The 23,171-nt window shown below is 37.2% G+C and overlaps 1 protein-coding gene across 2 annotated transcripts in view; it reads right to left on the bottom strand.

Moving 5' to 3' along the window:
- Nucleotides 1–23,171, bottom strand: part of ATP9A (ATPase phospholipid transporting 9A (putative)) — an 86,275-nt gene that overhangs the window by 23,024 nt on the left and 40,080 nt on the right. The window contains exons 10-17 of one of the 2 annotated variants that reach the window (XM_039332250.1): nucleotides 22,536–22,612; nucleotides 21,432–21,592; nucleotides 19,701–19,843; nucleotides 19,112–19,224; nucleotides 12,583–12,792; nucleotides 8,148–8,309; nucleotides 3,093–3,185; nucleotides 1,935–2,018 (exon numbers count right to left, since the gene is read on the bottom strand). In XM_039332250.1, coding sequence (XP_039188184.1) covers nucleotides 1,935–2,018; nucleotides 3,093–3,185; nucleotides 8,148–8,309; nucleotides 12,583–12,792; nucleotides 19,112–19,224; nucleotides 19,701–19,843; nucleotides 21,432–21,592; nucleotides 22,536–22,612 — 1,043 coding nt within the window. Of the gene's footprint in view, nucleotides 1–1,934; nucleotides 2,019–3,092; nucleotides 3,186–8,147; nucleotides 8,310–12,582; nucleotides 12,796–19,111; nucleotides 19,225–19,700; nucleotides 19,844–21,431; nucleotides 21,593–22,535; nucleotides 22,613–23,171 lie in introns of both variants that reach the window. The other variant, XM_039332249.1, reaches the window with a different exon arrangement.

The raw sequence follows: 23,171 nt of genomic DNA, 5'->3' as shown, positions 1-23,171 counted from the left end.
GCAATGCCTCCCACCTCTATTTTTAAAGCAGCCAGATTGCGCTACTCGGTTTTGGCAGCAAAAAGCTAAAATTCAGCAGCATAATTTTCGGTCTCCATTTTTAACCCCGCAAATGTAAAAATAAGGTGCATTAAGCCTTCGCAGGGCTTAAGGATCTATCTTCTTGTCTTTCTTCAAGTGTCCAACAAAGCTAAACAAAATAAAGCATGCTTACAAACACATCAAAATTTTGGATCATTTCCCTACCAAAATGTCACTGTATCCCACCATGCCCCCTGGTGGCTCAGAGGAGGCAGAGAAGATGAAATAAAATGCAGTTCCAGCTGGGGAAAAAGTATCTGCCTCATTTAAAAAAACTGGGCAATTACTATTTAAAAAAAAAAAAAACTAGGTGTGGAAGCAAATATATTCCTTTACTTATAATTGCCAACACATTTATTGGGTAGGGAAGAGGAGGAAAAGAGCAGGAAACATATGGGTTGGGTAACCTTTGTATGTGTGTGTGTGTGTGTGTGTGTGTGTGTGTGTGTGTATATATATATATATATATTCCCCTCCCTCCTAAAGCCAGATAGGAAGAGACAGGCCCACATTACAAGAATCTTTATCAGTGAGAAGAACAGGGCAGACTGGTGAGGCAACTGGCTGCCATCCACAAGTTTGATGTGGCCCTTAAGTTGCCAGCTGGCTTCCACTGATACACTAGGAGCACATCCATGAGCAACCCTCATGTCGTAAGTCATTTTTATGTTAGCCTTTGTCCTTCAACATCCTGGAATAAATAATATAGTATCATCAAGGGTGGTGGAGCAGAAGACAATACAATATGTCCTTTCACAACCAGCTGCCCTCCGTCCTTTCCCCTTGACATGCCAATTTGGACTGATAATCTAGATTGGAATGGAATGGGATGGGATGGGATGGGGTAGAGTAGAGTAGAGTAGAGTAGAGTAGAGGTGGAGTGGAGTAGAATAGAATAGAATAGAATAGAATAGAATAGAATAGAATAGAATAGAATAGAATAGAATAGAATAGAATAGAATAGAATTCTTTATTGGCCAAGTGTGATTGGACACACAAGAAATTTGACTCCAGTGCATAAGCTCTCAGTTTACATACAAACAGCAAAGTAAAATAATCATAAGATACCAATAGGGAAAGGTAGTAGAAAAGATGAGAAGGATAATAGTGATACAGCCACATTACATGAGTAAATATCATTTAATCTTCTTATGAAACATTCATGCCTCCTGTTTGGCCTATACCCTTCCTTGATATATGTGTTATAGAAGTATTTTGTACAGCTCACTTAACCAGACCAGTTTAAGATTTAGGGGCTGCATTTGCACAGCATGCCTAGATTGACTATTAACTTTGCTTAGGTATTTTGGTGGTTTAGTGTATAGTGCAAATCCTGACCACTGGATTAGTTTATACATATCATGTGTACTTAGAATATAGCTTAATTTAGTAACCAAATTAAGCATATTGTGTCAATGTAAACTATCTTAGCTATTCTACCCTTGATGCCTTCCATGTAGATGAACTTTCTCCCAGAATTCTTGGCAATTGCTATTTTGGTAGGGGAATTATGGGAGATAAAGCCTCAGTTCTGGAGGGCATCAAATATAGAAAAGCTTACTTACATTTTTCAAGATAAGAAACAGCTTATGGGATTGGAATCCTAAAACAGACATCCAATAAAATAATAAGATAAGTGGTATATATTCTATCTAACCAAGTTGCCAATGCATGATGGACGATAGCCAATTCCATCTTTGCCAAGAAAAGGGAACAGCAAACACAGTAGTTTACATTTTAACTTATTTAAAAAGCACTTCCCTGCTTATTTCAGAGGTAAATGAGATATTCATGTTAACCTTTTTAAAATAGGTTAACTGTAAACAACTTTATTTCATGTTTAATTTTCTTACCTCAAAATCTTGATATTGCTCCTCAGACAGGGATTTCTTTGCTACTACAAGAACTCTCAATCCTTCTCTCGCCATGTTACCACACTATAAAGGAATATACACATTTTAATAAGCCAATTGCCATTGGAAATAAATATTACCTTAATAATTGTCCCTGTTCTTTTCACAGAGAGCAGATTTCAAAATTCTAAAATTACGAAATTGCACCATAAAATTAATACTATAATTTTGTTGACCTAGTGGTAAAATTGTAATTGAAGTTTTAAAAGTCACCTCCAAAATAGTGATTACAGCTTTATATCAAGGGTTAGCAAGCTTTCCAACCTGAAAATTTTGCAAGACTTTGGCTATTTCACCCTAAAATGTTATTTGATTTTTGATGAGAATGCTGAACTAAGGTGAAATCACAAATGAGATATGGATTTTTTTTAATATAAAAACTTGGTTGATCTCACTAGAATTTCATGTGATCTAGCAACCTTCTAAAATTTCAGCAAAAAAATAAATTAATTAATTTTGGAGAATAATCAGACTATTACCAGACACACTGGAGTCCACGTTTTACATAGTGGTTCAGTTTTAGGTTTCTCCCATGCAGGATCATGCAAAATATTTTTTTGCATGGGACAAATAAATGATGGAGATTTCCAAACATTTCAGATTTTGCATGGAATTATTAATGTATAGGTAAGTTGCCAAAGACCATTCTAAGACCACTATGTTTGTGCATAGTGGTAATACACATACATATATGTTGAATCTGCATATATATTGCAAGTTGCATGCAATATATCTGCAGATTCAACATATATGTATTCATATTGCCAGTATGCACACTCACTGCCCTATTTTTACCCTTCTTTACCAATATCTATAAGCATAGCATATTCCTCTCCTCTCGTTTCTTTTCCTTTCCTTTCCTCAGTTTTCAGGTGGTCTCTTCCTGACTTCAAATGATTTGACTACAGTGGCCAGGTAGGCTAATGATGGAAGTTGTAGTACAACAAACAGGAAAGTTGCCACGTTAGGAAATGCTGAATTCTATCATCAGGGGCATTCAAAGCATTCTCTGAATTCAGTCAGGAATTCTTGCCCTAATGAGGATTTCATACTCGCAAATGTAAAATAAGTCAGAGCACTGAGACTGCTGTTCTGTACCTCTTCCTCTAGCCAGTCATTGTACTGAACAATGCCTGCCATAACCACATCCGCCCCTTTCATGTAGAATGTTATTTCTCCTGTAGATTCATCCTGAAAGAGACAGAAAACAGGGAAGAGGGAAAAAATGAGATGACAAAGGGGAAAAAAAATCCCAGGCGCCCTGCTTTAGTACAGATACTAAAGATACAGATATCTATTCATAAAATATGTAGTGCATCTACTGAATGTCATTGTGTGTTATCCTAAAGATGCCTAACTTAAAGAACCATTAATCAACAAAGGGAAAAACTGCTGTCTCCAAAGAATATAAGGTAGCACAATTCAGAAGAAAAAAAATATAACAAGTAAAACATGGCTTTAAAAGGGTCAGAGCACCAAAGAAAATGTGTCATTGCAAAAATAACATCATAGAATCTCAACAAGCAAAAGTTGGAAGAATGTATAACACTTTTCTACTATGAACTGCTGTCTTCTACCCTCCCCAATTTGCACAGTGTGTAGGAGTTTACTACAGGAAGTTAGAATAACAGAATAACAGTTGGAAGAGACATTGGAGTTCAACCCCCTGCTCAAGCAGGAGACCCTATACCATTCCAGACAAGTGGCTGTCTTAAAAACTTCCAGTGGTGGAGTATCTACAACTGCTTCAGGGAAACCATTCCACTGGTTAATTGTTCTCACTGTTAGAAAACTTCTCCTTAGTTCTAGGTTGCTTCTCTCTTTGATTAGTTTCCATCCATTGGTTCTTGTCTTGCCTTCTGGTACTTTGAAAAATAAGTTGATTCCTTCTTCTTTGTGGCAACCCCTCAAATATTGGAACACTGCCATCATGTCACTTTTTCACTAGACTAGAAAAAACCAATTCCTGCAATTGTTCTTCATACGTTGTAGCGTCCAGACCCCTAATCATCATCCTTGGTCTTTTCTGCACTCTTTCCAGAGTCTCTACATCTTTTTTATGACATGCTGACTAAGTCTCTTTTATAAAAAGACCATTGAACCACCATTTTATTTTTAAAAAGATGGGACATTGGGGAAAGGCTTGGATTCTTCCCTGCCCCCAAAGTATATAATGATCCTTCTTTTGATCAACTCATTATTCTTATATAACCATTAAAAAAAAAAATAGGTGAGCATATGTCATTTATGTACTATCTTCTTTGCTCATTATCTACATCTATTTGGTCTAGGTATTATCATTTTCTAAGGTGTGTTTAGTCAGAAAAACAGTTAATTAAACTGCAACAGTATTTGCAACACTGTAATATATAGAGGATGAAATACATTTTCTGTTTCTCCAGAGTATGTCCTGTAGTAACAGGTTAAGATTGCAGGACATAGGATTTGTTCTAAATGTTGGGATTTTCTGTTTGAATAAAGTGTTTGGCAATAGAATAGATCGTTTTGGAATTAGAAAAGTTTTTATTGAAGATTATTGAAAATTAGCAGTTGTGTGGCCAGTTATGAAGAATGGTATAACTATGAACTTTTAAAACCATTGGAAGTGGATGAGATAGCTTCTGAACTCCTTTCCCATTCAGTGCTTCTAAGAGCTAACACTAATAATCAAAGTAATAAACCTATTCATGTCCAGTAATAATTTATACTTGAAGCAAGTACTCCAATGACTGGATATTCCACCATAAAACAAACTCCAAATTCTCCATATATAAAATTAGCATATCAAGGAAATCAATTCTACCCTAGCCATTTCCTTGACCTGTTAATTTTCTATGTGTCTGAACAAAATAAGCAGAATTTTATGATGTAAGTTCCATCAGAAAAGAGAATGGGTTGATTTTCTCATCTTCTGTTTCTGTTCTATTTAACGACAGGTGTTACTGGCTGAAATCCCAGGCCGAGGTCAGGTTCCCACTGTTCTGCATGGAAAAAGGTCACTGCTTTTTCCTCATTCCAACCATTCTCTTGTTTAGGATAAAACATTTCACTAATTCATGATTAACTAATTCACACACATATACATTATCTTTTTTTTTTTAAATCCATTTGAAATCAGTGAGCATTAAATTACAGGATTAAAACTGTAATCCTATACTCACCTATCTGGAATTAAGTATATTAAATTCAAAGGGAATATTAAGAGAGAGATTTATTAGTTGTTCTATAAATAAGGAATATGTATTTGTGTACAGTCCAGATCTGTAGGTTCAGATTCTGAGCACAAGTTCCACAGCAGGACGGATCTTATTTTTATTTTTTTTGCTCACCAAATGATTTTCATCCACTAACATATTTTTCTTCTAAAATCTTTGGGATTCCCCCAGAGCTGTTGTGGAGCAGTGATTAAGATGTTAGATAAGATGTTAGATTAAGATGTTCAAGTCCATCCTCATCCGTGGAAGCTGATTGTCAGTCAGCCAGATGAAAGTTAACAGTGAAGTTAACAGAAAAGACTTGATGCAAATCCAAGAAGATTATAGTAAGAAGGACTTCATCTCAATAACGCAAACAGAGTGAAAAGAGGATACCCAGCCAAAAAAGTTCTGGAAACCCCTAAAAGGCTATAGAAGCTAGAATGGGACAAAGTGCCACAAATCTGATTTTTACAACCCCATAAATCTCTGCTCACAATTAACTATTAAGAAAACAAAGGAGACACAAAGTGTAAGTTTTCAGACTTAATCAAAAGCCAAAAAAAAAAAAACCCTTCTCCTGTCTAAATTAAGGAGGGAAAAAAAAGAGAATCCTGGTTACGATCAAGTGTCTGATAGGATCCATCTACTTTGCATTATTGCCCTTCCACTGGGACCTCTTATTTCCCCCCCCCCCAAAAAAATGGTAGGGGCAGACCCCAGGTTCTCTTTGCCTGTTGGAAAGAAAAGAAATTAAATTTGGCACTGAGACTTGGGCTTGCAGAAATGCCTTCAGTACTGATGGGCGTGGTTGATCTCTCAAGCTGATGTGGTTTAACACTCAGACCAAATACAAAATTTCTCTCCTCCACAGATACTATTAAAGACCCAGAATGATTTCCTTCATCAGATGAAGAAAGATTAAGGGGACTTCCCTCCCTTTTTCTGCCTGATTTAAAAAAATTTTTTAAAACATTTATATGAACTTGATCAACAATCTTCTTTAGCACTTGATCTTCTTTATACCAGTGGCTTTTTATGTATGGCACATTATTGTCATCTTTCACAAAAGGACATATGACAATGGCATCATGTGGCAATATAAACTTCCAATTTCAAATCCAAGGGTGCCAGGGAAAAAAACAGCTTAAAATATTTTCATCACAAATTAAGATCAATGTTTGTGCATTATACGTTTAAATGGTTGAGATAAGTTTTAATAACTTTTTGATAGGAAACTAACAAGAAAGTCCACTTCCTGCAGCGCAGAACTAGTTTTAAGAGCGTTTAGATCTTTTGTCCAATATAAATATCATATCAACTATCTCCTTGCATTAGTCATTTCCTCTCACCAAGTTCAGTAGGAGGTTAGCACATTCCCATGATATGGCAAGATTACAAGTATAAATCTGCAGAAAGATTTGCCAGTTGTATTGTTTCTCAACCACATCTTTTTCCACCATAGTCTGATTTTGGGCCAAGGTTCAAAGGCCTTTCCCTCCTCCCCCAACTCCCACTTGACACATGACAATAGCAGTTTCTGGGTTGCAAAAAACCCCATTCTCCATTCCAACTGCTCAGAAGAAGAGAGACTGGAAAGTTTTTGTGGTTGAACAAACAGCTGCCTCCCTACCAATAAGAGGCAGCAACAGTCTTATTTGCCTGACTTGTTGGCTATAACAGGATCCCTGGAATCAGATACTATGAAAATAGACAAATCTTTAACATTCCCCTCTTAAGAAGACACCACAAAACTCAGGGAAAGGGAGATTGCTAATTGTTTTACCATTTGCAAGGCAGCTAGAGAATCTAGAAAAGATATTTGGCCTTTTTTTTTTTTAACTCAGCCACAAAGTTTATAAGTAAAACAAACATGATCCAACATCTTGCTACTAACTGTTTTTGGAGGTGAGACTTGCCCATCCTTCCCTCTTTCTGTTTCTCCATATCAAATACATCAACATGTTATCTTTCTGCATTTTCATCCTCTTAAACAAAAATATCCCAATTTATGCCCGCCTCTGTAAGAAATATGCTGTAGTTATTACTTGGATAATAGGAATATAACTGTAGGAAAACAAAGATTTAGAAATATCAGCCTCTCTGGACGTTTTCTATAAACTGGGAACTTGTGACAGAAAAAAATTCAACAGGCATTTTCCCCACTGCTGGAAGATGCAATGAGAATTGATTAACTTGGAAAGAATTCTAATCAAATTCAAGAGGATGGAGTTAAAAGGTAGATCAGATTTTAGAAAATTTGCAGCACTTTTGGAGATAAATTCTTGACTTCTAATTGATTAACAAGAACAGCAGTTTTAATTGAGGAAATGAAAGCAGCTTGGAAAAACAGGCAGATTTTTTTTTTGTATGGAATGACTATGAGCTCCATTCTGTTCAAAACATTTAGTATTAAGATTCCAGAGGACTGTTATAGCTATTATTCCCAACCATTCCCATTATGCAGACCACAAACAGTTTGTGAAGAGCACCATATAAACCAGGGATTAGTGAAAGAATCCTCTACATATTATGGCACATGTAACACACATGGCCATATGCTAATCCTAAATTTTTAAAAAAAGAAGAGATATGAATTTACAGGTAATTACATATTTTGCAACAGGCTCTGCTTTATAAAATATCCTAATAAAGAAATAATAACAATACATCTGGAGCACCACTTGAATACCACTGGCATTGACAAAATCTCCATCAGTCAATTGCAGAAGGCAACTTTACTTGAAACAATTCACATCCTGAGATAATATCTTTAATACCATCAAACAATAACTGCCTATCCCAGATTCTTGGGATGGACTTGACAGGTGGATAAAAATGCCAAATTGAGTCTAAATATTTGGTTGAGTATACAACCAATCAACCATAATAATAAAAGCCTGAAATCTTATCCCAGTTTATAGAGAACATTTTTTTCTCACATGCTTATCCATCTTACCCGAACAATGATCCCCATTCGTTTACTTTCATACGTGAAGGGGAAAATCTGGAGGATGGTATAGTTTAGAATGTGGCCACCAGGAGTCCTCAGCTGCACAGAAGCCTGGTCTCTTCCAACCAGTGTCAAGCCAACACTTTCTGTCCATTGCACCAGGGCCACCTAAGCACAAGAGAAGTCACAGGTCAGATAGACTGCTGAGCTAGTGAGTTCAGAGGTCAAGCGAATGCAACAGGAGGGAGGGGGGAAACAGGCAAAGTGAAGAACAAAGTGATTTGATTGTTAACTGTACCATTTCCCCTCCTGGATTCCTCAACCTCTCTTGTGGCTAGAAGTGCCTTTCTAATTTGATAACACCTGGGACTAGCAGGCGTGGTTTCTATAGCTGGGGCTGGAATATGAGGGCAATTGAGAGAACAACCTGTCCATGAGGCTGAAATTCCCACTTGCTCTCCTTTCATCCCACCCTTCTAGAACAGTGTTTCTCAACCTTGGCCACCTCAAGACATGTGAACCCAAGCATGCTGGCTGGGGAATTCTGGGTGTTGAAGTCCATATATCTTGAAGTGGTTGAGAAATACTGCTCAAGAATCTCAAAGGTAAATGACTGAGCAACTTCAGCACCCTGAAAGTTACACTGAAATAAGAATAAAATAATAATGAATTAGCTTTTCTCCCAGTGCTTTCCATTAGTTACATACAATCTCTTGAAGGTTAAATCATTTTTGTCCGGATAATTTTTAAAAAGTTCTTAATGCATGTTTCTTATCTACCAATATTTTTTTTTGTTGCCCACCTTTTTTTAAAAAAAATTGCTCTTTTTCCCCACGACGAAGAAAGGAAAATACCCTTCCTCATCGTCAGGCAGTGGCTTGGTTACTCAACCATGTTGCTAGGGCAGGAGAAAATATAGAAAATATTTAGAAAATAACAATTTATGAATACAGTGATAATTGAGGGTGAGGATCAACTTATCTTTCACTGTAAATTCCAATGAATTACTTTGAAACTAACATGCCCAAATATTTCCTCTGCATCTCTTTGCCCAAATATCATCTAATAAGAAATGGAATAGAAAATTAATTACAGAATATGTTCCCAGCAATGAAGGATCCTAGGCTGCAGCCATTATTACCTTTCCATATAGCAAACTTTTGTTGATTCTTGAGCTTTAGTGATGTTATTTGACATACAGGTAGTCCGTGACTTACAAACATTTGTTTAGTGACCATTTGAAGTTATAATGGCACTGAAAAGCAAGCAAAATCAATGGGGAAGCCAGATTCACTTAACAACCACGTTACTAACTTAACAACTGCAGTGATTCACTTCACAACTGTGACAAGAAAGGTCGTCAAATGGGTCAAAACTCACTTAACAACATCTGGCTTAGTAATGGAAACTTGGGACTTGAGGACTACCTGTATGTAATTGTACATAGGAGCCGCAATCCAAAAAATGCAGCATGGATTGCTTTTTCCTTAGGGCTCTCTGTTTTCAAGATGCTTAATCCCAGTTCACTGACTTCTACTCTCCCTTTTCTCCCCCACCCTTTTTAGTCAACATTTTTCCACTAGTGAGAACATAGTTCTCACTGGACTGATCTGGGGGTGGGGGAATGTCTCACCTTTTAAGAACTTGGGCACATTTAAGAATTTCCCTTGATGGTATCTGTCAATTGCATTGCTTTGGCTACCTACCTATATTCAAAATATGAGTTTGCTGTGAGTAACGTAACAGTCATCATGGGTGTGGGATGCTGAGTAAGGAAGAACCTAACAAAATGATTATTTGAGGAAGATGAGAGTAACTTCTCAAATAAAGGACTTTTATGCAAGAAAAAGTGATAAGCCAAAAATCCAGTCCTTGAGGTCACATGATTTAGGTTGACCAATCTCTCTCATCTTTTGTCCTCAGACTGAAAAAAAGGGATATGCTACTTTGCAAGACTGGTGTGAGGTTTAATGTGATTATGTTACATTTATATATGTTATTCCAGGCATCAAGTGAAGTGTTGTTAAAATGCTATTCTTAGCTGGTGAATCTAGATATAATAAAAGGGAAAGGCACATGGCTTTTAGGAATGGGGTAGCCAACGAACAATCTGGCATTGGTTTGTGTAAACCACAGCTGCATTAAAACCAAAACTGCCTCTCTGAAGTTTCTTGCTTGCTTATTTCTCATTTAATCTGTGCACCTTTAGACAAGATCTCTTAAGAATACAAAAGATCTCCAATGATCCTTCATAAGGGCAATTAGCAATAGCCCTTATACACAAATACCGCTTCATAATGCTTTACAGCCCTCTCTAAGCAGTTTACAGAGTCACTATATTTCCCCCAAGAATCTAGGTCAGTGGTGGCGAACCTATGGCACGGGTGCCAGAGGCGGCACTCAGAGCCCTCTGTGTGGGCACGCGCGCTGTCGTCCCAGTCCTAGGCCTTCAGCTGGGTTTTATAAAACCTTTTCGCTTTAGGCCTCCGCCGCCGTGTGCAAAAAAAAAAAAAAAAGGTTCAACCAGTCAATTTCAACTTCTCGTGGGAAAAAAAAAAAGATCTTGCAAAGTTGGAATTGATTGATTGAACTTTTTAGTCCCACCCAGTCTGCCGTTACCACCGCAGCCATGCCCAGCCAATGGGCCACACCCACCCAATTGGCCACGCTCAGCCAATGGGCCACAGCCACCTGGCACCCGACCATGCATAAGTGAGTTTTGGGTTGCAGTTTGGGCACTTGGTCTCTAAAAGGTTTGCCATCACTGATCTAGGTCCTCATTTTACTGACCTTGGAAGGATGGAAGGCTGAGTCAACTTCAGCCGGTCAGGATCCTAGGATTACCACAGCAGCAGTGATAAGTTTTGGAGCTGAATGGCCATGGCCTGGATTTATTTTGTTCTGATGTTTCACCTGATGTTGTGGCTGGCATCTTGAGAGGCATACAGAGAGGTACACCACAAAGCAATACACACTGCCTCTGAAGATGCCAACCACAGCTTCTGTTGAAACAACAGAAGAAAAGCAAACTAGATCACGGCTGTTCATCGCAAAAGCTCATCACTTCTTGGTTGGTGCCAGCCATAAAATTCTATATCAGTACATAAAACAGTGGTCCTGCTATAGCCCACTAGTTATTGGCTAGTGTTCCTGTAAATTTCTAGCAACTGAACACTCCTTGCTCATGAACTCATGTGAATTTATTGGCCAACAAGGCTATTGATTAATGTCGCTTCAGACCAACAGATAGATAGATAGATAGATAGATAGATAGATAGATAGATAGATAGATAGATACACACATATCCCTCATACCTCAAAGTATCATTTGGATGGCAGGATCCCTGTGAACAGCTGCTTGTAATGTAGTTGATCGGCACATTTTTTTCACATTCTAGGAAGCGGTGAAGTGTTTTGGCGGTTGAAGGTCACTTGGTCAAGTCTTCTCCTGGGCTAGTTATCTGATCAGATTCTACCTCTTACATTTCCCCTCGGTACTGTAAGGCCTCAATCAGACAGAATGACGGACCCCCAGAGGCAGTAACTGATCTCTCTATAAAGAAGCTTTCAGGAGCCTTGGCCCAGGAATGTACATCGGAAACAAATGTAGGAAGCCTGCTTTGTGTTTCAGGAAATGAATGCTGTGCCAACTGGTAGAAATTATCCCTTCTGTTCAAAAAAAGGGGGGTAGGGAGATGGACCTTCAAGGTTTTGTTCAAATTTCAACATTAACTGATCTTCCTGCCTTAACAATATTTTATTACTATAGAGTTCCAAAGATAGATTTTTTTAGAAGTCCGTTAAAACAACATTTCACTGATTTCCTAGAGGGTATGGCTTAGCAATATCAAAATTCAGAAAAGTAACCTAGCTTTTTTCCTTTTTTTCAAAAAAAGAAGGAAGCCAGCTGTTTAGGGAGTAAAGACAATGGGAAGACTTATATTGCCAATATCGTTAAAAAAATTATATTCCAAGAGAGGATTTTATCATGAAAGATTTAACTTTTAAAACAAAATAAAATTCTGTTATATTTGCTTGTGAGAGTCAATTGGAGTAGTGCTTAAGGCATTAGGTTAAAAACAGGGAGACTGTGAATTCTAGTTCCTCCTTGGACACAAAGTTGGCTGGGTGATCTGGGGCCACTAATTTTTTCTCAGTCCTAGAAAGGCACTTTTGAAAAATCTTGTCCAGGTAGTTTCCGAGAAGTAGACACAATTGAATTGAAATAAAAAAAAACTGAAGGGTTTGAGAAATCTTATTTATATAAATTAATTACATTGCCATGGATAAATTCCAAGCTTTAATGTCATGTGAAATTTAACAGCTATGCTTACATTATCCCCCAGACTGCCATTAACCATATTTGGAAAAGAAAAGGAAAAAAACAGGAATATTAAAAAGACATAAAAAGACAATAACATTCTTTTGAGGACCATTTTACCTCATCAGGACTAGCAGCTTGGTACACCCTGCAAGAATCTTCATAATGCTTCTCAGCTTCAGCCTGATCTGTCACACCATTCGATTCATAGACAGGAGTCACATTGTGGCAGAGAGCAATTGCTTTCACTGCCTCATGGACACGGCTGCTCAGGGTTTTCCGTACCTTGGTAGCCAGGTTGGGTGCTTTTAAAGCAGGTGGTTCCTGCAACTGCTAGAAGAGAGGAGAAAATGGGTTAATTGAAATTAACATCCTACAATTAATACCCTCCTTATGAATCCGGCTATTTTGAAGATCAAATCTAAGTACGGAGAAACTTCTTGACAGTTAGAACAATTAACCAGTGGAACAACCTGCCTCCAGAAGCAGTGAATGCTCCAACACTGGAAGTTTTTAAGAAGAGACTGGACAGCCATTTGTCCGAAATGTGTAGGATTTTCTGCCTGAGCAGGGGGTTGGACTAGATGACCTCCAAGGTACCTTCCAACATTATTATTATTATTATTACTACTACTACTACTACTACTACTACTACTACTACTACTACTATAAATCAGATGATAAAGATACACTGTAGGACAAAAAAAGTATCTTAGTAACCCTAAGATATTTTGACCATAGTAGTCGATGGATTCAATAGGGAAACAACTTCACTGGAATTGAGAGCTGGGGAGATACTATGAATTCGCAAATGTCAGCTTCAAGAGTCAAAGTTACAAACAAGTAACCAGTCCTCATTCGGAGTAGCCTCTGTAAATTACTTTATTTCCAGAAGAGAAAGTTCATTAAACCAAAAAAAGCAGCATGGCTATGATAAATCTTGACTAAAATCTAATTATTTAATACATATTAATATGTAATATTTGTGACCCAGGAAAGATTGGAGTCTAAATAGAAGTAAAAGTTCTGTTGATAGTACAACATAACTGCAGTATAAAAATATGCATCAAAGTTCTCAATCAAAGCACAAATGAATAGGCTCCAATTATCCTACTTCAGACCCATTATATGAAGATCTGGTTCCCTAGCTCTAATGCTGGGAGAGGTAGAAGGAAAGAGAAGAAGAGGACAACCAGAAACAAGATGGATGGACTCAAAGTGGCAATAAGTCCACCATTGGAAGACCAGGTTAGGAACAGATTGTGATGGAGAAAATCTGTGTCATTGTTGAGAGTTGACAATGACTTGATGGCATATAATCAAATCTTAGATATGAATCAATAATAGGGAAAGACAAATAGTGAACAAAAGAGAGGCATTTGAGGGAATGTGATTGTGATATCATTACAGGAAGTATACCCATGCATTGAAAGACAATTAATTCAGGAAATAGAGGTTGAGATAGTTTCAAACTGGGTACCATCATGGACTTGCTAGAAAAGGTGTTGTAAGTGATCACAAGACAGGTATCTTCAAGGCTGGACATTTGTGTGTAAACATGAGAAAGAAGATCTCAGAACTTGGGGCAATAGAAAATGTATCACTCCAGAAAAAAGCAGTGACCCTTGGATTTAATGGAGGGTCTTGCAGAATTTGTGATGTATTCTCTTGACTCTAAGCTTAAACCTTCGAACTCTGTCCAGCATATTATTTCTTTTCTCACTGAAGAATCTCTTCTCTTCAGAAGCGAGAGCTTCAGTTTTGGCCTTGGCTTCCTGATTCATGATCTAAGCCATGTATATTTTCAAAATGTTATTGTTGCTGATGCAGTGCTTTCTTTATATTAAGTTATTATTGTTTAACCATGCTGGATGGCTCAGCCAAAGAGACATGAGTTACTTCCTTCTTGTTAGAAGATGATGATTAGTGTCTTGTAAGGAATAAAATTATGCTGTCACCATGGAAAGTCTACAGGACCAAAAGATCAATACATCATAAGTCTGTATAATTCTAATTAAGTGAATCCACCGTTCAATAAAGTAAATAGGAGTCTAAATTAAAGTCGTATTCTTTGTGATAAGGAAAATCCATGTTGGGATCTATCTAAATAGAAAAGTAACAGTCAAAATGGATCCTTACTATTATTAATAATAATAAAGTTGGAAGGGACCTTGGAGGTCATCTAGTCCAACTCCTTGCTCAGGCAGGAAACCCTATACCATTTCAGACAAATGTCTGTCCAGTCTCTTCTTAAAAACTTCCAGTGTTGGAGCATTCACAACTTCTGGAAGCAGGTTATTCCACTGATTAATTGTTCTGACTGTCAAGAAATTTCTCCTTAGTTCTAGGCTCCTTCTCTCTTTGGTTAGTTTCCATCCTTTGCTTCTTGTCCTGCCTTCAGGTGCTTTGGAGAATAGCTTGACTCCTTCTTCTTTGTATCAGCCCCTGAGATATTGGAACATCATGTCACCCCTCGTCCTTCTCTTCATTAAACTAGACATTCCCAATTCCAGCAACTATTCCTTATATGTTTTAGCCTCCAGTCTCCTAATCATCTTTGTTGCTCTTCTCTGTACTTTTTCTAGAGTCTCAACATCTTTTTTACATCGTGGTGCCCAAAACTGGATGCAGTATTCCAAGTGTGGCCTTACCAAGGCATTGTAAATTAGTATTAACATTTCATGTGATCTTGATTCTATCCCTCTGTTAACGCAGCCTAGCACTGTGTTGGCTTTTTTGGCAGCTGCAGCACATTGCTGGCTCATATTTAAGTGATTGTCCACTAGGACTCAGAGATCCCTCTCACAGTTACTACTATTGAGCAAGGTATCACCTATACTATACTTGTGCCTTTGGTGTAGAACCTTACCTTTTTTCACCATTGAATTTCATTTTGTTAGATAGAGCCCTATGTTCAAGTCTGTCAAGATCCTTCTGTATCTTAAGCCTATCTTCTGGAGTGTTGGTTATTCCTGCCAGCTTGGTGTCAGCTGCAAATTTGATGAGTTCCCCATCTATCCCCTCATCCAAATCATTGATGAAGATGTTGACGAGCACTAAACATTATTGATAATGCAAAGTAGTTGGAGGTTCAGACACAGTATAAGCTTCTCGCCAATGCCTGACTCCAGACTGCTAAAGGCAACCAAGAGGAGTGCATAACTTATAGGGGTTCAGAAGGGTTAATGCTTTGGAAGACCCCAACTGATCATCCCTAAGTAAAGACATGATGATGAGCAGAAGCATAACATGCAGCTTCCAATCACTCTCAACAGTCAAAGGTAGCACTTGCAATGTGTGTTGTGTAGGTGTGTGTGCACGGGGAGAATGTTCTGCTGCAGCTATACAATCTTGGAAACAGACACAACTGCTCTAACAAGTTATCAACAAATGCTGCATCAATATTCTTGTGTTCTGTAGCACCACTTCCAAATTAAATGTTGCAGAGTATCAGTCAGGACTGCCATCTCTGGTAATTGCATTATTTTCAACTGGGACAGAAAGAAGATTTATTCATCTTGGATTCTACTTTCTACCGAAAAATAAATCATTACCACCTAAGGCAAAAAAAAAACATGCTCTCATTTCCCCAAGTAATCTGAAGAACATACAGAGTAACAATAGCAACCACAATTGGTAAACAAAAGACAAAATATGGGCAAAAGGTTCCATTGTTTTCATATGGGAAATCCCAGAACTGAGAAATCATCTTACAGGAGAGATGGATGGGGATAAGAAATGAATGAGTGAGTGAATGAATGAATGAGTGAATGAATGAATGAATGAGTCAGGATTTGTATATTTGTCTATCCTGGGAATAGCACAGATCTTTCAAATCCAGTAAAAAAATGGAACTGAGGGAAGAGGCTTGTGCATTTGGTGATTGGACCAGAAATAATCGAATACAAATGAGTGGCTGAGACAGAACAGTTAGGGAGCCATGCCTAATCTTACTGTCAATGATAGAATTTATTATATGGGGAATGTTTGGTGAAATAAATTATCCTCTCCAACATCAAAGAACCACCCTATTGGATAATATTATAGTGAAGGAAGCAGAAGAGTTGACACTGCAGTAAAGAAATCTCAGGGAGAGGTGGAAAATAAAAATAACACTTCTCTCAAATAACTCCTTGTAGAACTACTTGTTACTGTTAATTATTGCTACTGTTATGATGGTGGGGGAGACTAAGACATAGTTGGAGCTCTCATCAATTGCTCTCCCATCTCAAGATTATTCTAAAGAGCAGATCCTATAATTCTCAGAAATCTAGATCAACCAGGTACCCTTAAGGACATGCTTCAGTTGGGAATTTGTTATCAATAACACAGCTAATATAATTATTATGTCCTATGAATTTCAGCAATCAAAATTTAGAGGGTAGAGAAAAAAAATTTCCTTGTTGCCAATTTTACAGAAGGGGATGTTGGTTGCTAATCAATGTACATTGTCATAATATCTATGTGTCTTGGCCACACCAGACACATGAGCATTAGCATGACCAGTCAGTCATGTGACAACTGATCATATAAACCTATAAAAGCAGAAGAGAACTGAAACAAGACACTTCAACTGAAGTTCCACTGTTGATGCTACCTAGCTTGGAAAGAAAACGTTTGGAAATGAAACAAGCTCGGAGAACAAACCACCACCAACATCTATGTGTAGTTCCTGGTCTATCTGTTGCATGCCTCAATTCAGACAAACAACAACAACAAAAATTAGGACAACTGTACATGAATGTTATTCACTGATCAAGAGAGGACAGATTATTTTTCTCTGGTAACACTAAGCTCCGTAAAAATATAAATTTACAGGAAAAAGCTTAGCAAAAGATGTTTAATGAAATGCATAGGATATGGTATTATAAGGACAGAAAAGAAAAAAACAAATGGGCAGGGTGAAGATAGAAAGTTTTAATTTTTATTACTGTTTTCAGAGTCTGCATCAAACCTTCCCGGTAATTTCACAATTACTAAATTATGCTGGTCGCAGGGGAATATATAACCATTGAGTTTCCTGTTCTGTTAACCTCTTATGTCAAGAGGACAAAAGTTTCACTTCCAAGTCAAAGGGCATAGCATGGTACCAATAATTAGAGCAATGAATCAGAACTACAGTTTAAATGAATCATGGCCACCAAATGCTTCCAATTACCAGAGATTCTAACCTTTCAATTACATTTAAGCTTGCATTCACTGAGAAATCCCTTACCACTGTTAGCTGCTTCTTTCATCTTATTAAATGAAACTATATTAATTAAAATTGATCTTGGCTACAGGTTGGAGCCAGGAAATAGAACATTTATCTGCAGATCCACTTTTCCTGCTTCCAGTTAACTTGTGAGGGGGACAAATTATCTAGGGGGCAGTCTATTTAAGGGTCCCTGACTGTGTATACAGAACCTGGATTAATATCATTTACACATATAATGTCATTGTCAGATTATGCTGAGGACAGTAACTTTTTCAGGGGGTTGCATGGGCACCCTTCAGCGGCTGAAATCTCAAGATCACCAAATTTTGTAAAATGTTGGGCATCTATTTTTGTTAGTTTAAGTTTGGAGTTTCCAAGATGTTTTTGTGGTATTGCTGCAGGTGTGCCAACCTCTGGGTTGTGCTGAAGGCAGGTTCTGGGGTGGGGGAGAAGGAGGGCAAGAATAGGCGATCCTGTTCCCCCCTTGAAGCAAATTTCTTATAAAAAGAGCTTTAAAATTTCCACTTTTCGTGCCCTCAATTATATGTCTCCTATTTCTCCAATTTCTGAAAAGAAGATATATAAAACCAAAGCTAGTGTTAAGTGTTATTTGTTTCCCCTCTTCTACATTTATTTAAAAACAGGAGCTAAAATATCTCTAGCCAGAAAAGATAAAACTCCTGAGCAAGGAATAAATAACATAATGATTTTTTTAGACATTCAGCTAAATGGGTTAATTTCATTATTTCTCCAGTATTAAATTTCTATTATTACAAGAATGCATGCAGCATGGAGAAAACCTGCCTATCTATTAACGAGTCAGTTTGTCTAGCGCTTAAGGCACCAGGCTAGAAAACAGGCGACTTGAGTTCTAGTCCTATCTTGGGCCAGTTCTTTTCTCTCAGTCCTGGGAAGGAGTTTGTTTGTTTGTTTGTTTAACTTATATAATGGAAAACCACTTCCAAAAAACTCTGCCAAGAAAACTGCTGAACCTGTCAAAACTGATTTGGAGTTAGAACTGATCCGAAGGCACAAAAAAGAAAGCCCTATTATAAGACACTGTGCAATCATTCCAACTTTTTTCCTCCTCAACAGTTTTTCTATAGAAATGAAAACTGGGAAAAGCAGTATGGAGAGAAAACCAGGAATGGGTTTTACAAATAAAGGAAATGTTAAGTCAATTTCAAAACAGTGTGGCATATAGCACTGAATGTTGTGTTTAACAAATGTTGGTTTTTCAGGATTTTATTTATAGTAGTATATGTCACGAATGGGAGACTCATGGTCCTCTGAGGGTGGCTGGAACCTCTACCTTAGCTGGGTTTTTCTATCTTTCATACAGAAAAAAATATGAAAACATCATTTCCTGATGCTGGAACCATGGTTCGGCAATATCTTTTAATCCCATCATTCCTTATCTCTGATATAGTTTCATAATTTTGCTTATCTTACCTGTGTATATATGCTAAAGATATGGCTTTGAACTTCATCTATAGAGTCAAACCCATAAGCCATTGTTCCAAGATGGACACGTTTGAAAACCATCTCATTCTGTGTTAGAGTCCCTAGGATAGGAACAAAATTACATATTATGACACAGAAAGAGCAAATTAAACATCAAGAAACATTTCTAAGTCTCTAACACCAGATCTGCTTTAACCTGAAGACCATACATTGCCAAGAAAAGCATCCCAGAGATGTAAAGTTATTGTTAGAGAATTGTAAACTTTAAAATTAAAAAAAAATCAGAAAATCGTTAAATACACTGAAGAAAGTATTAGCCATTTGTAAATATTAAATATAAATAGAATTAAATTTGCCTTTTCTGCTTTATCCAGCCACTACTTTTTAAAGCACAATGCCCAGCATACCATTCAAAACTGAAAGGTGGGCTTTGGGCCAGAAAGTATTATCAAGTTGTTATGTATCTCTTATTCATTTTGTACATTCAGAAAAATGCACTAAGATCTTTCACAACACAACAAAATAATTGCAGCAGATCCTGATTTTGTGTCCTGCAAAAAATTATATATGAAAATACCTGTCTTATCAGTAAGCAAATAGGATATTCTGCCTAGTTGCTCTGGGATTGTGCTAGATCGAACTACTGTGCCAGGAATTTTAGAATCCCTCCGGATCATCCAGCTGTAGACAATTTTTCCCATGTCAAGATTCACCCGTAAACTACATAAAAGGAAGAGAAGATGAGAAAGAAGCAACAATTGGTTGGTAGTAGGAATTTACTCAAAAACATGCCTTAAAAATTGGCAGGAAGAATATTTGAAGAGGTTTGGTCCCCCACAATTTATCCCAATTCGGCTCCATCTAGATATGTGAGATTGCAACTATCAATGGACAACACCAGAATGAAAATTAGATAAGGATCTGAACCAGATGTTGCTTTCCTACATGGGATTTATAGAAACACATTCTTTGTTTCTAAAGCTACAGACAGGTGAGCAGTTCCCCCAGATGACATTTGTAACCCAGTACTTAGGATCATATCAAATAAAAATGGCTTCAGTGTAAAATGTGGCCTGAAATAGTCATTTGAACTCTGGCCATTATTAGCAAACTATGTAAAGAAATATGATGTAATCCAATTCAAAACTCATAGTTAAGCTACGTGATATATGGGAAATTCATGAACTAGATCTCTAGCTGTTTTCAAACATAATGCCAAGTGGGTTTTATGGTTGTTGAATAAGCCATAGCAATCTGGCTCACCATTGTACTAAGCTCAAAGTAAACCAAGATATCATTGGCATCCACTAGTGATATCACTATGCAAACTCTTCTGTATGCTGTGACACAAGTATAAATGGACAGAGTTTGCATCATGATTCATTTTCTGTAATCTGGTGTCAAAATGATGAAGAATGGATGACTATGCATGTTATGGCTTGGTATGAAGAATGGATTCAGTCTTTTTAAAAAAATACAACAGTTCAGCATAGGGAGGAAATTTAGAGTGTCCCACATAGAGAGTTGTCACGTGTTTTCTATGTTTAATATTTATACTTCCTATATTTAAAATGCTCCTTATCAATAAGACCTACATCAAGCTAAAAATTCTAAGTAAATTTCTTAAAAATAAGGAATACAGCCCCAACTGCAGCTGGGAAATCAACGTACTCCAAACGCTAATGAACTATATCATTCAACCAAGACAGTCAGCACAGGCAGTGATAAGACTGGTGGGAGTGTTATCTGGGTAACTTCCTGAGGGTTCCAAGTTCCTCAATCCTGCTCTAAATATTCACAGCTCTACAGGCCTTTTTCAGGCTGCAAACTATAATTTATATAGATGAATTATACACATAAATAAGTCAATTCTTGCAATGCTGCTCCCGCCACTCTGTAAATATAGGAAGGTTATTATTCACTTGTTGTTACACACAGATTTGGAACTGTGATATATTTAAAGCACAGGATCTGGCTTGTTCCTAATGAGGAATGAAAGACTGATACATCCTACCCTCATGTTCTAAGAGGTTGCATACCCTAAGATTCAATAACCCCATTCAGGTAGAATTCACCATGGCCTGAAACTGTAAAACCTATCAACAATTACATCATGCAAGAACTTCTAGCATGCTTGCTTTAGCCTTTGAGGAAGCACTTTTCACTAAGAGTAGTTATGTAAAAAGCAACTAGGCTTATGTTAAGGATATGGAGTAAATCATTTAAGGAAGTTTGACTAAGGCTCAAATGAAGAAGAACATCAAAAATATGGCACTATTTTAAAGGAGTATAACTAATACATTTATACCTGATAGGAATGATATTTGAGAACAGAAGAAGAAATCTGAGGATCTGAAGGTACCAGCGGCCAGCAAAGTGTTGGAGGGAGACCATGACAAGGGAGACCACCACCAAGGCCGTAAAGAGTATCTTGGTTAGACAGTTAACTTCCAAGTCAAAAAGACCAATCTTAAAAAAAGAAAATGATTATTTGCATTAACAATTATTGCAATTAGAGCAGGTATCAAACCAAAATATGATCACACACTACTCCAGATTTTTTTATTTTTTTTAAAAAGGCATGGTACATCTTCCCCTAGTTTTGTATCTTCCATGTGGTTCAGATTTTTAAAACAGGACAGTTGGGATCATCAGCAGTTGACTTCTAATAAAAAATAGGAGGAGATCTTGCATTGGCCAGGAATTGAACCTCTAAAGTTCCGTCAAATCTTACATGCTACAATTCTATTCAAAGGGCATCATGTAAGGCAAGATTGATTCAGATTATCAATATTCTTCCAGGTAGGGGGATCAGAAGGTCAGGTAAATTTATAAGTTAGTATTATTGTTCTTGTTCACGGCTCCCTTTTTTATTTTTGTGGTGCAGTTATTTCTACAACTATATTGATGTTTTACCTCTCTATATTAGTATTATGTATATTTATATTTGTAACACTACACTGTACTCAGATTTTTTTACTTCAATAAGCTGTCCTCTAAGCTGTGATAAATATAAACTAAGCTAACCCCTTCTCATGGACACTGTTTTCTGTGTGCAGAAAATACAGTTGATATTGATATGAAGAACTAAGAAGTTGGTTTCTGTAATTCTCCTGTGAGAACCAATTGACATGAAGTCACTGTCTGAGAACTCATATATTACATTTTTCATCTAACATGTTCTATATGCACACCTGAGTGACACATGTGAGATGTGTGACACATATGATCAGGCATCTAAAATGGACTATACAACTTTGCATATTTACTCACAAATCTAGCCTTATGGACCAACAAAGATTGCTGAGATTACGTTGTAAGCAGCTCAGAGTCACCTGTGTGGAATTTGGGCACCATATATATTTGTTTAATGAATAAATAATTAAAACAATGAGGAAATTATTTTTCTTACCTTACTGCGTGGGTTTGAGGTATTCATGACACTGCGTAGTTCCTGGCCTGTATAGAGAACAACTCCCACAACTGTTCCTGAAGATTAAAGCAGAAACACCATTCATACACTCTATTCCTATAAATTATTATGTGATTATTGTTCTCACATGTATAGTACACTAGAACAGCCTTTTTCAAATGGTGCTGATGGCCACTTATCAGGGATGATTCAGTGCAATCGTGTACGCTGACCAAGTAGTTGAACCAGATCACCAGTTCATACATTCTATGAAAATGTCAGTGGGTGGACTGTATATCATGAACATTTAAGCTGTGTTTTTCCTTTTGCAAGATATCTGATTCACAAAATTCAATAATGTTGACTAATGTTTTTGGCAAGAATACAACAATGCCAAAGAATAAACATTATTCTAGACTGTGATATGTGTGCTTTGGTTTTCAGGCTAATATCTTTCAATTTGAAACCTTCCAGTTATGCTGGATTACAGTGCCAATCTCTCCAAGCCTATGTTGATTATGATGTCTGGGGCTGATGGAAAGTGCAATTTAAAATATCTTAAGTATGCCAGATTGGCGAAATATGGTCTGGATATTTGAGCAAAGTTCAACACAACAGAAAAGTGCCACCAGGGAA

The sequence above is a fragment of the Crotalus tigris genome, unplaced genomic scaffold (genome assembly GCF_016545835.1).
Source record: "Crotalus tigris isolate CLP2741 ecotype Arizona unplaced genomic scaffold, ASM1654583v1 scf7180000024458.850180, whole genome shotgun sequence".
Lineage (NCBI taxonomy): Eukaryota > Metazoa > Chordata > Lepidosauria > Squamata > Viperidae > Crotalus > Crotalus tigris.
The sequence above is the reverse complement of the archived record's forward strand: the minus strand, read 5'-3'. Positions and strand labels throughout refer to the sequence as shown.